General features: G+C 42.1%; 2 protein-coding genes across 2 annotated transcripts in view; both read left to right on the top strand.

Annotated features, from left to right (window-relative positions):
• Nucleotides 1–1,086, top strand: part of adamts3 (ADAM metallopeptidase with thrombospondin type 1 motif, 3) — a 447,166-nt gene extending 446,080 nt beyond the window's left edge. Inside the window, exon 20 of the mRNA XM_061981142.1 lies at nucleotides 1,043–1,086. Coding sequence (XP_061837126.1) covers nucleotides 1,043–1,086 — 44 coding nt within the window. The remainder of the gene's footprint in view (nucleotides 1–1,042) is intronic.
• An 87-nt stretch (nucleotides 1,087–1,173) lies between these two features.
• The window catches only part of LOC133619868 (A disintegrin and metalloproteinase with thrombospondin motifs 3-like), a 48,314-nt gene continuing 36,377 nt past the window's right edge, over nucleotides 1,174–13,110 (top strand). Inside the window, exons 1-2 of the mRNA XM_061981141.1 lie at nucleotides 1,174–1,243; nucleotides 11,474–11,637. Of these exons, the coding sequence (XP_061837125.1) occupies nucleotides 1,174–1,243; nucleotides 11,474–11,637 (234 nt within the window). The remainder of the gene's footprint in view (nucleotides 1,244–11,473; nucleotides 11,638–13,110) is intronic.

Below are 13,110 nucleotides of genomic sequence, written 5' to 3'. Positions count from 1 at the left end.
CAAAGGGAATAAGCGGTAGAAAATGGATGGATGGATGGAAGTTGGAAAAAGTGACTTTGTCAGGTTCAAACACTGATGACATGTATTAAACAAGACTAGAAGCAAGGAATTGAGCAGAGACAGAATTCAATTTAGCTCAATTGAGGAGAAACGCGTAGACCTGTACCCTCGACAGTGTCTCACCACGCTCTGACGTAGACTTTCCCTGATTACATGGCAACAGCTGTTTTGGGGACGGCGTGGCGAAGTTGGTAGAGTGGCCGTGCAAGCAATCGGAGGGTTGCTGGTTACTGGGGTTCAATCCCCACCTTCTACCATCCTAGTCACGTCCGTTGTGTCCTTGGGCAAGACATTTCACCCCTTGCTCCTGATGGCTGCTGGTTAGCGCCTTGCATGGCAGCTCCCGTCATCAGTGTGTGAATGTGTGAGTGAATGGGTGAATGTGGAAATACTGTCAAAGTGCTTTGAGTCCCTTGAAGGTAGAAAAGCGCTATACAAGTATAACCCATTTATCATTTATCATTTCTTCTAAAGGGACGAGGGTCGTAAACAGCCGTCGCCTTTGGTTACAAGACAGTTCAAAGAAAAGGTCGTAAAACAGTTCAAAGAAAAGGTGCCTGGAGCTTGGTCCTGCTTCCACTCCGCTTTGTAGGTCTCGGGTCAAGATAACATCTTCCTGTGGATTACAATAGAAGAAAGAAACCGACGCCTTCATGTCGCTTCCCGTCGTACACAGTGGAGTTTTACAAGCCTTTTGTTTGGTAAGATCAAAGACAGCTTTTGTCCTCTCCCCGGGAACTCATGGCAACACAAAAGTATTGTGATAACTTAGATACAATTATTCTGACAGATTTTTTACACTTTCAATGTGTGAATTGATTGGTCAGCTCGATCTCCTTGGCGGAGGAAGGCGTCGTCGCTCTCGTAGAAAAGCATCCAAATGCTTCATTTTCCAAGAGTCCTTTCATATGCGAATGAAAACCGTCGCCTCTTTGTCTCTCGATAAATACGTCCTCCTTCTTTCCCTTGCACTCCTTTGTAGAGCAAAGTGAAGCAGGCGGGATGTCCACCACTGCAAACAAATGATGTCTAGCTCATCTTATCCCTCTCTGTCTTTCTTGTCTTTCCTTCCCCCCCCCCCCCCCCCCGCTGTCGGCAAAAGGCTACCTTAAGATGTTTCTCGTTCCTCCCGGAGCGAGACATGTGGTCATCCAAGAACACGAGGCCTCCCCTCAAATTCTTGGTAAGTGAGACGTCGCCGACAACAGCGTCCAGCGCTCATTTCCACAGGAGACGCATTTGGACCTGTGGAAAATGATTGACAGACCAAACACTTTGCATAATTGATGTCCTATTCTCTTTGTGGGTGAAATAGCCCTTGCGCTGTCCTAAACATGCATTATTCATCCCTCTGTTTGCATTGAATTGTAGACGAAGTGGGAGGAATGATGTCATGTTGACGACCACAATAACAAAAGAAACATACTAAGTACATATAAGTCATGCAATGATCCCCTGATGGCAGGGAAGTAAATACAAACCCCGTTTCCATATGAGTTGGGAAGTTGTGTTAGATGTAAATATAAACGGAATACAATGATTTGCAAATCCTTATTCAATTGAATGCACTGCAAAGACAAGATATTTGATGTTCAAACTCATAAACTTTATTTTTTTTTTGCAAATAATAATTAACTTAGAATTTCATGGCTGCAACACGTGCCAAAGTAGTTGGGAAAAGGCATGTTCACCACTGTATTACATCACCTTTTCTTTTAACAACACTCAATAAACGATTGGGAACTGAGGAAACTAATTGTTGAAGCTTTGAAAGTGGAATTATTTCCCATTCTTGTATGTAGAGCTTCAGTCGTTCAACAGTCCGGGGTCTCCGCTGTCGTATTTTACGCTTCATAATGCACCACACATTTTCGATGGGAGACAGGTCTGGACTGCAGGCGGGCCAGGAAAGTACCCGCACTCTTTTTTTACGAAGCCACGCTGTTGTAACACGTGCTGAATGTGGCTTGGCATTGTCTTGCTGAAATAAGCAGGGGCGTCCATGGTAACGTTGCTTGGATGGCAACATATGTTGCTCCAAAACCTTTATGTACCTTTCAGCATTAATGGCGCCTTCACAGATGTGCAAGTTACCCATGTCTTGGGCACTAATACACCCCCATACCATCACAGATGCTGATTTTTCAACTTTGCGCCTATAACAATCCGGATGGTTCTTTTCCTCTTTTGTCCGAAGGACACGACGTCCACAGTTCCCAAAAACAATTTGAAATGTGGACTCGTCAGACCACAGAACACTTTTCCACTTTGTATCAGTCCATCTTAGATGAGCTCAGGCCCAGCGAAGCCGGCGGCGTTTCTGGGTGTTGTTGATAAACGGTTTTCGCCTTGCATAGGAGAGTTTTAACTTGCACTTACAGATGTAGCGACCAACTGTAGTTACTGACGGTGGCTTTCTGAAGTGTTCCTGAGCCCATGTGGTGATATCCTTTACACACTGATGTCGTTTGTTGATGCAGTACAGCCTGAGGGATCGAAGGTCACGGGCTTAGCTGCTTACGTGCAGTGATTTCTCCAGATTCTCTGAACCCTTTGATGATATTACGGAGCGTAGATGGTGAAATCCCTAAATTCCTTGCAATAGCTGGTTGAGAAAGGTTTTTCTTAAACTGTTCAACAATTTGCTCACGCATTTGTTGACAAAGTGGTGACCCTCGCCCCATCCTTGTTTGTGAATGACTGAGCATTTCATGGAATCTACTTTTATACCCAATCATGACACCCACCTGTTCTCAATTTGCCTGTTCACCTGTGGGATGTTCCAAATAAGTGTTTGATGAGCATTCCTCAACTTTATCAGTATTTATTGCCACCTTTCCCAACTTCTTTGTCATGTGTTGCTGGCATCAAATTCTAAAGTTAATGATTAATTGCAAAAAAAAAAAATGTTTATCAGTTTGAACATCAAATATGTTGTCTTTGTAGCATATTCAACTGAATATAGGTTGAAAATGATTTGCAAATCATTGTATTCCGTTTATATTTACATCTAACACAATTTCCCAACTCATATGGAAACGGGGTTTGTACTTCTAATTCTACCTTTGCAGACAACAAGAAACTCAGCAAGCTAGACAAAGACGACACTAAGGCGTCTAAGGCTAAGGAGCGGATTGGCATTGACAGCTGCGGCTGTGGGCAACCTCCGGATGTAGGTTTTATAGTAAATGCACCAGATTGCCGCGTTTGAAGTATCTTAAAGTAGCAGTAGAGTGGGAAAACAAGTTGCCTCTATATTGAAGCCATTATCATATATGTTGGATTTATGACAACAAAGGACTTCCAAAGTGTGCAAATAAATAGATATGATCAAAATGGTATCAATCTCACGCAGATTCCCAAGACATTTTGAGAGCTAATGGCACGCTAGGAACCACAGATCCCTTCCCCATCAACAACAATGCTAATCAAGCAGACTTTGTGAGAGACAACGATTACATTGGGAAAAAATTATGACCCAGGACCTTTTATTTACTGTATATGTTCTAGTTTGAGTGTGAAAAAATGAAACACGAAAATAATACAGCAGAAAGTAACATGCCAAGAAGAGGAAATGAGCAAGTAGATATAATAACTCGGGAGAGACAATAATATCCATACAGTGCGGCAACATGTCTGTCAGCCATAGATATGAATTAGTAGATAGAGGACACACGTCTTTGACCTGCAAGTTTATGGCGACTGGGGCTAAAGTGTCTGAACATTCTGTGGTTTTAAAAGGCACGGAAATTAAACAAAGGCTTGCCAAGTAGGGTCTTTTATTTATTTTTCACATATATGTATGTATATATCTATATAAATATATATATATATATGTTTATATATGTATATGTGGAGGGGGCGTGGCCTGCGGGCCTGCAGCGAAGCGGGGTGTGCCAGGACCCGCTTCGAAACCAGCGACAGGTGCGTAGATGGCCCACCTGGGCCTGGTTATCTAATCCCCTGTCGCTCTGTTGAAAGGCAGCAGCCGGGAGGAGAGAGTCGTTGGAGTGGGAGTTGGAGCCGAAGGAGAGTCGGAGCGAAAGCGAGAGAAAAGACTGTATTTGGAAGTAACACAAGCACTTTTTCCTCCCGGTGACTGCCTTTTAACAGAGCGACATTTCAAAGCCGGTCCTGGCACACCCCGCTTCGCTGCAGGCCCGCAGGCCACGCCCCCCTCCACAGTATATAAATGTGTATATATGTTTATATATGTATACAAATATGTATATATGTTCATATGTTTATATATACATGTACAGTATGTATATATGTATAGATATATATGTATATAAATATATATATGTATGTATTTATGTATATACATATATATATGTATGTATTTATGTATATATATGTATATATGTTTATATATGTAAATGTGTATGTATGCATGTTTATATATGTATACATAGTATATGTATATATGTTTATATATGTATATGTGTATGTATATATGTATACATGTTTATATATGTATGTATGTATGTTTATATATGTGTATGTATATATGTATACATGTTTATATATGTATATATATGTATGTATATGTATATATGTATTTATGTATATATGTTTATATATGTAAATGTGTATGTATACACGTTTATATATGTATACATAGTATATGTATATATGTTTGTATATGTGTATGTATATATTTATACATGTTTATGTATGTATGTATGTATGTTTATATATGTATATGTGTATGTATATATGTATACATGTTTATATTTGTATATATGTATGTATATGTATATATGTATTTATGTTTATATATGTATATAAATATGTATATATGTTTATATATGTATATGTATATATGTTTATATGTATATATGCATCCAAATGTATGCATTTATGTTCATATGTTTATATATGTATATATAAACGACCTGTTCTTGACTCCCGCTCTGCAGTTTTTAGTCTTCCATACTGAAAGTATCAGACAACAAATACATGCACCTATAAACTAATGAAAGTCTCTGGCAACAAAGCACAACATAAATAGAGCACAGATTTTTATAAAAGCAAAGACATAAAAAAAAAAAAAAAAGTACTGTTTCTGCCCCCTCTATATATAGAAATGATAAATCCGCCCCAGGGTGTGATTGTGAGTGTTAGAAACTCCAAAACATCCTTTATGTCTGTGGATCTCTGCCAGGCACTAATAATGAGCTCCAGCCTGCGGAATTATCGTTTTATTTCCTGCTCTGGGGAGAATGATTGTGTCCGTGTTAGTTCTTAGAACAAAGCCTGTTTTGGGGTGGGGGTTAACAATGATGACTGGACTATTAGGACCAGGATGTTTTTTTAATGAGGCAGCGCAATCACATGCAGAGATGGTTATTCAGCTACACGGTTTGTGACCAAACAGCCTGAATACTTGAAAGTTTTCCTTGTGACTAAAATTGACACCTCACATGTTGTTCCCCCGCCCCGCATCCCCTCAGCTTCTGCTCCAAGGAATGTGTTCTTACCTGGTTCTTTTCAATCTGCTGCATGTTTGGTAGAGATGTAGTCTTACAGGTCTCACAATACAGTATTGGAAATGTGCTGTCCAAAATCTATCCTTGATGCTGGAGTTCATGCAGTTTAAAGTTGTTGTTTTTTTAATGCTGCTGAACTGTGTTTGTCCATGTTATCCACTTTTGTGCGCTTTATTCACTTTTTATAAACACGCTCTAACTTTGAACAAATTTTAAAGCTCTCGCATGTGCAGCTGACCAATGGATATATTTTTCTTCTTAATCTCAATGGGACTTTCCTGGGTAAATAAAGGTTAGGGAAAAAAAGTGTTTTTTTATTAATTTATTTTTTTATTATAAAGTCCATTTTGCCTAATAGGGGACTTTGCAGACGGTTTTGGGTAGGACCGTGCTAACCATTCGTTGCACGGACATACTAGCTTTGTCAGACAAGACTGTATTGGACAATATAACCCCGTTTCCATATGAGTTGGGAAATTGTGTTAGATGTAAATATAAACAGAATACAATGATTTGCAAATAAATTTCAACCCATATTCAGTTGAATATGCTACAAAGACAACATATTTGATGTTCAAACTGATAAACATTTTTTTTTTTTTTTGCAAATAATCATTAACTTTAGAATTTGATGCCAGCAACACGTGACAAAGAAGTTGGGAAAGGTGGCAATAAATACTAATAAAGTTGAGGAATGCTCATCAAACACTTATTTGGAACATCCCACAGGTGAACAGGCTAATTGGGAATAAAAGTAGATTCCATGAAATGCTCAGTCATTCACAAACAAGGATGGGGCGAGGGTCACCACTTTGTCAACAAATGCGTGAGCAAATTGTTGAACAGTTTAAGAAAAACCTTTCTCAACCAGCTATTGCAAGGAATTTAGGGATTTCACCATCTACGGTCCGTAATATCATCAAAGGGTTCAGAGAATCTGGAGAAATCACTGCACGTAAGCAGCTAAGCCCGTGACCTTCGATCCCTCAGGCTGTACTGCATCAACAAGCGACATCAGTGTGTAAAGGATATCACCACATGGGCTCAGCACTTCCGAAACCCACTATCAGTAACTATAGTTGGTCGTTACACCTGTATGTGCAAGTTAAAACTCTCCTATGCAAGGCGAAAACTGTTTATCAACAACACCCAGAAATGCCGTCGGCTTCGCTGGGCCTGAGCTCATCTAAGATGGACTGATACAAAGTGGAAAAGTGTTCTGTGGTCTAACGAGTCCACATTTCAAATTGTTTTTGGAAACTGTGGACGTCGTGTCCTCCGGACCAAAGAGGAAAAGAACCAGCCGGATTGTTATAGGCGCAAAGTTGAAAAGCCAGCATCTGTGATGGTATGGGGATGTATTAGTGCCCAAGACATGGGTAACTTACACATCTGTGAAGGCGCCATTAATGCTGAAAGGTACATACAGGTTTTGGAGCAACATATGTTGCCATCCAAGGAACGTTACCATGGACGCCCCTGCTTATTTCAGCAAGACAATGCTAAGCCACGTGTTACATCAACGTGGCTTCATAGTAAAAGAGTGTGGGTACTAGACTGGCCTGCCTGTAGTCCAGACCTGTCTCCCATTGAAAATGTGTGGCGCATTATGAAGCCTAAAATACCACAACGGAGACCCCCGGACTGTTGAACAACTTAAGCTGTACATCAAGCAAGAATGGGAAAGAATTCCACCTGAGAAGCTTCAAAAATGTGTCTCCTCAGTTCCCAAACGTTTACTGAGTGTTGTTAAAAGGAAAGGCCATGTAACACAGTGGTGAACATGCCCTTTCCCAACTATGTTGGCACGTGTTGCAGCCATGAAATTCTAAGTTAATTATTATTTGCAAAAAAAATAAAAAGTTTGAGTTTGAACATCAAATATCTTGTCTTTGTAGTGCATTCAACTGAATATGGGTTGAAAAGGATTTGCAAATCATTGTATTCCGTTTATATTTACATCTAACAATTTCCCAACTCAAATGGAAACGGGGTTTGTACATACCAAATATCCATTTCCATTTATTACAAGTAATAAGAAAACGTAAATGCCTGACTTACCTATCAAGGAGGAAATTAGCAAGTTTGGCGTCAGACGAAAAAAATTTTTCTTTCCCTTAAATCGTCTCCATCTTTCAAAGGCATCCTCGATACAAATCCTCGTTTTGTTCCTGACTTTGTCATGAATAAGTTGAGAATCCTAACGACGCCTATTAGATTTACTAAGGTCTGACATGTTTAGTAACTTTACCGGTGGCAGTAGCCGGACTAAGTGACCGACTCAGTGGCCTAGTGGTTAGAGTGTCCACCCTGTATTCGACATAATCGACAATTATAAAAAAATGATCGGGAAAATTTGTCGCTACAATTTTAGAGGAGCCATATGTAATAATTTCACGTCAAGTCATCATTGAATGGACCTGATATGTCAAAAGGCATTACTAAATCATGTTTTTTTTTCGAATACCTTTATAACTGATAACGGTAGTTCAACCGGGATATGCTCATTTCAAAATTAGATTTACAGCCCCGAAATCTTGTTATTGTTTTCATTTCGATGCCCCGCCCTCCACCGTTTGACCAATAAGTTGAGAATCCTAACGACATCTATTAGATTTACTAAGGTCTGACATGTTTAGTAACTTTACTCAGTGGCCTAGTGGTTAGAGTGTCCGCCCTGAGATCGGTAGGTTGTGAGTTCAAACCCCGGTCGAGTCATACCAAAGACTATAAAAATGAGACCCATTACCTCCCTGCTTGTCACTCAGCATCAAGGGTTGGAATTGGGGGTTGAATCACCAAAAATGATTCCCGGGCGCGGCCACCGCTGCTGCTCACTGCTCCCCTCACCTCCCAGGGGGTGAACAAGGGGATGGCAGAGGACAAATTTCACCACACCTAGTGTGTGTGTGAAAATCATTGGTACTTTAACTTTAACTTAAGGTGGCGGTGCGTAACTGGCAACCCCCTGGGAGTTGAGGGGAGCAGTGAGCACCAGCGGTGGCCGCGCCCGGGAATAATTTTGTCTTTGGTATAACTCGGCCGGGTTTTGAACTCACAACCTACCGATCTCAGGGCGGACACTCTAAACCATGGGTGTCAAACTCTGGCCCGCGGGCCAAATTTGGCCCGCCGTGTAATTTCACTTGGCCCTTGAGGCGATATCAAATTAACACTGGAGCTGGCCCGCCGATTATATACAGCGGCGGTGCCGCGGTAACACCTCATTCAGCGCTTATTCTCATTCTTGCCAACCCTCTCGGGAGACTCTCAATTTCACTGCCCCTCCCAATAATAGTCACGTCTGCTTTTCATCCAGTCCAACGAGTGCTGGCCCAGTCACATGATATGTGCGACTTCTGCACACACACACACAAGTGAATGCAAGTCATACTTAATCAACAGCGATACAGGTTACACTGAGGGTGCCCGTATAAACAACTCTTACACTGTTAGAAATATACGCCACACTGTGAACCCACACCAAACAAGAATGACAAACACATTTCGGGAGAACATCCGCACCGTAACACAACATAAACACAACAGAACAAATACCCAGAACCCTTTGCAGCACTAACTCTTCCGGGACGCTACAAGGTGTGTGTGTGTGTGTGTGTGTGTGTGTGTGTGTGTGTGTGTGTGTGTGTGTGTGTGTGTGTGTGTGTGTGTGTGTGTGTGTGTGTGTGTGTGAGGGGGGGGGGGGGGGGTTTGGTGGTAGCGAGGGGTGTATATTGTAGCGTCCCGGAAGAGTTAGTGCTGCAAAGGGTTCTGGGTATTTGTTCTGTTGTGTTTATGTTGTGTTACGGTGTGGATGTTATCCCAAAATGTGTTTGTCATTCTTGTTTGGTGTGGGTTCACAGTGTGGCGTATATTTCTAACAGTGTAAAAGTTGTTTATACGGGCACCCTCAGTGTAACCTGTATCGCTGTTGATTAAGTATGCCTTGTATTCACATGTTTGTGCATACAGACGCCGCACATATTTTGTGATCGGGCTGGCACGTTGTTAGAATGGATGAAAAGCAGACGTGACGACAGCTCGTAGAGGACGTTAAAAGCAGTGCCTTTAAGGCACGCCCCCAAGACCGTGGTCCCGGCGGACTACGAGATATAATGACTGATGAACACCTTCGTTCGATAATGAAGGTTGCCTCAGCTCAAAGCCTGAGCCCCGACATCAATGAACTAGCATTCAAGAAAAGATGGCAGGTATCTGGCTTGGGCACATCAGATTAGATCAGTGTGTTGCAAACTGAGCAGTTTTAAAGTCCTGAATGGTTGGTTTATTCATTGTTATTTTATTTTCAAATGTATTAGCCTGTGGAAAAAGTTAATGTTGATATTTACCTCAGAAGGCTGCAAATAGAAAAGAGGCATTCAATTTTTATTTAAATTGTATTTGATATGCCATTTTTTTAAAAATTATTATTATTATTAGTCTTGTTCACGAGTGAGGGAAGAGTGGATCGTGAGATCGACAGGCGGATCGGTGCGGCGTCTTCAGTAATGCGGACGCTGTATCGATCCGTTGTGGTGAAGAAGGAGCTGAGCCGGAAGGCAAAGCTCTCAATTTACCGGTCGATCTACGTTCCCATCCTCACCTATGGTCATGAGCTTTGGGTTATGACCGAAAGGACAAGATCACGGGTACAAGCGGCCGAAATGAGTTTCCTCCGCCGGGTGGCGGGGCTCTCCCTTAGAGATAGGGTGAGAAGCTCTGCCATCCGGGGGGAGCTTAAAGTAAAGCCGCTGCTCCTCCACATCGAGAGGAGCCAGATGAGGTGGTTCGGGCATCTGGTCAGGATGCCACCCGAGCGCCTCCCTAAGGAGGTGTTTAGAGCACGTCCGACCGGTAGGAGGCCACGAGGAAGACCCAGGACACGTTGGGAAGACTATGTCTCCCGGCTGGCCTGGGAACGCCTCGGGATCCCCCGGGAGGAGCTGGACGAAGTGGCTGGGGAGAGGGAAGTCTGGGCTTCCCTGCTTAGGCTGCTGCCCCCGCGACCCGACCTCGGATAAGCGGAAGAAGATAGATGGATGGATGGATATTATTATTATTATTTGAAACTGGATTTTGCATGTCACTATAAAGTTATATAAGCCTTGCTTGTTCAATATTCAATGCAAAACTTGTTTGGGTCCCTATTAAAAGGTCAATTTGTTCAACCTTGGCCCGCGGCTTTGTTCAGTTTTAAATTTTGGCCCACTCTGTATTTGAGTTAGACACCCCTGTTCTAACCTAAATGTCAGACCTTAGTAAATCTAATGGATGTCGTTAGGATTCTCAACATATTGGTCAAACGGTGGAGGGCGGGGCATCGAAATGAAAACAATAACAAGATTTCGGGGCTGTAAATCTAATTTTGAAATGAGCATATCCCGGCAGAACTAACGTTATCAGTTTTAAAGGTATTCGAAAAAAAACATGATTTAGTAATGTCTTTTGACATATGACTTGACATGAAATTATGACATATGGCTCCTCTAAAATTGTAGCGACACATTTTTCGGATCATTATATAATTGTCGATTATGTCGAATACAGTTCGCAGCTCTATGAATAAGTATGTCAGCATATAGCAGAAAGCTGAGAAGTAGGCTTTTATTTCTTGATATAAACTAAACTAAATTACTTGAACGAGAGTGACAAATTGAATCAACATAAAATATGTTAAATTCAAAAGAAAAGGTAGAAAGAAAGACATCTTCAGACGGGCTCTTAGAAGCAATAACCTGGGCTTGGACTTGACTCGGTCTCAAAGAATGTGATCTTTACCGCTTTGTTGTCATGTTTCTCCTCGGTGCCGAAGAGCGTAATATTCTCGTCAGCACAATGGACTCCTTTGTCTCTCTGTGATGAATTCTGTGCTGCTGGTATCTGTGGAGCTGCTGGTCCTCCTAACCAATGATTGATTGCAGCAATCAAGAACCAAGCGACGGGCCACTACATCCTCAACGGCAAAGGGGAGGAGGTCCGATCGAGAAGCTTCATTGACTTAGGCGTGGAGTGGCACTACATGGTCGAGGAAGACGTGGAGACGCTGCACACCGACGGACCCCTGCCTGACCCCGTGGTGGTCCTGGTAAGAAGATGTCCTTCTCTGTCTTGTATGGGAAACTTTGAAAAGTGCCTTTACAGCCTCAGACAATTATTCCAGTCTGTTGAATACAACTCCGCAGAACGTGGTGCTTCTCACAGAGAAGACCTCAAGGATCTTCAACTAATGGTTCTTTTGTGCCTTTGTTATATCCTACTGAGAACCTGCGTCCTTTGTCTTGTTCGTCTTTTGTGAGAGTTGTATGCACAGTCGCGGTCTTGTAAAGAACATAATGTCATGGCTGTCTTGAGTTTCCAATACTCATACTTGCCAACCCTCCCGGATTTTCCGGGAGACTCCCGAAATTCAGCGCCTCTCCCGAAAACCTCCCGGGACAAATTTTCTCCCGAAAATCTCCCGGAATTCAGGCGGACCTGAGTGACGTGTCGACAGCCTGTTTTCACGTCCGCTTTCCCACAATACAAACAGCGTGCCTGCCCAATCAAATTATAACTGTAGAATGATCGAGGGCGAGTTCTTGGTTTCTTATGTGGGTTTATTGTTAGGCAGTTTCATTAAAGGGGAACATTATCACCAGACCTATGTAAGCGTCAATATATACCTTGATGTTGCAGAAAAAAGACCTTTTTTTTTTTTTTAACCGATTTCCGAACTCTAAATGGATGAATTTTGGCGAATTAAACGCCTTTCTAATATTCGCTCTCGGAGCGAATATTAGATCGGATTGGTTACACTAGACTTCAGGCAACGTGGATCCTGTGCCTCTCCTGTCTTCCTCCAGACTCTGGGACCTCGATTTCCAAAGGAAATGCAAAATTTGCATGGTTGGGTGATGGTTTGGGGTGCCATGTCATCTGCTGGTGTCGGTCCACTCTGTTTCCTGAGATCCAGGGTCAACGCAGCCGTCTACCAGCAAGTTTTAGAGCACTTCATGCTTCCTGCTGCTGACCTGCTCTATGGAGATGGAGATTTCAAGTTCCAACAGGACTTGGCGCCTGCACACAGCGCAAAATCTACCCGTGCCTGGTTTACGGACCATGGTATTTCTGTTCTAAATTGGCCCGCCAACTCCCCTGACCTTAGCCCCATAGAAAATCTGTGGGGTATTGTGAAAAGGAAGATGCAGAATGCCAGACCCAAAAACGCAGAAGAGTTGAAGGCCACTATCAGAGCAACCTGGGCTCTCATAACACCTGAGCAGTGCCAGAAACTCATCGACTCCATGCCACGCCGCATTAACGCAGTAATTGAGGCAAAAGGAGCTCCAACCAAGTATTGAGTATTGTACATGCTCATATTTTTCATTTTCATACTTTTCAGTTGGCCAACATTTCTAAAAATCCCTTTTTTGTATTAGCCTTGAGTAATATTCTAATTTTGTGACACACGGAATTTTGGATTTTCATTTGTTGCCACTTCAAATCATCAAAATTAAATGAAATAAACATTTGAATGCATCAGTCTGTGTGCAATGAATAAATATAATGTACAAGTTAC

This window comes from Nerophis lumbriciformis, linkage group LG20, assembly GCF_033978685.3.
Source record: "Nerophis lumbriciformis linkage group LG20, RoL_Nlum_v2.1, whole genome shotgun sequence".
Classification (NCBI taxonomy): Eukaryota; Metazoa; Chordata; class Actinopteri; order Syngnathiformes; family Syngnathidae; genus Nerophis; species Nerophis lumbriciformis.
This window is presented reverse-complemented; position numbering and strand designations above follow the sequence as displayed.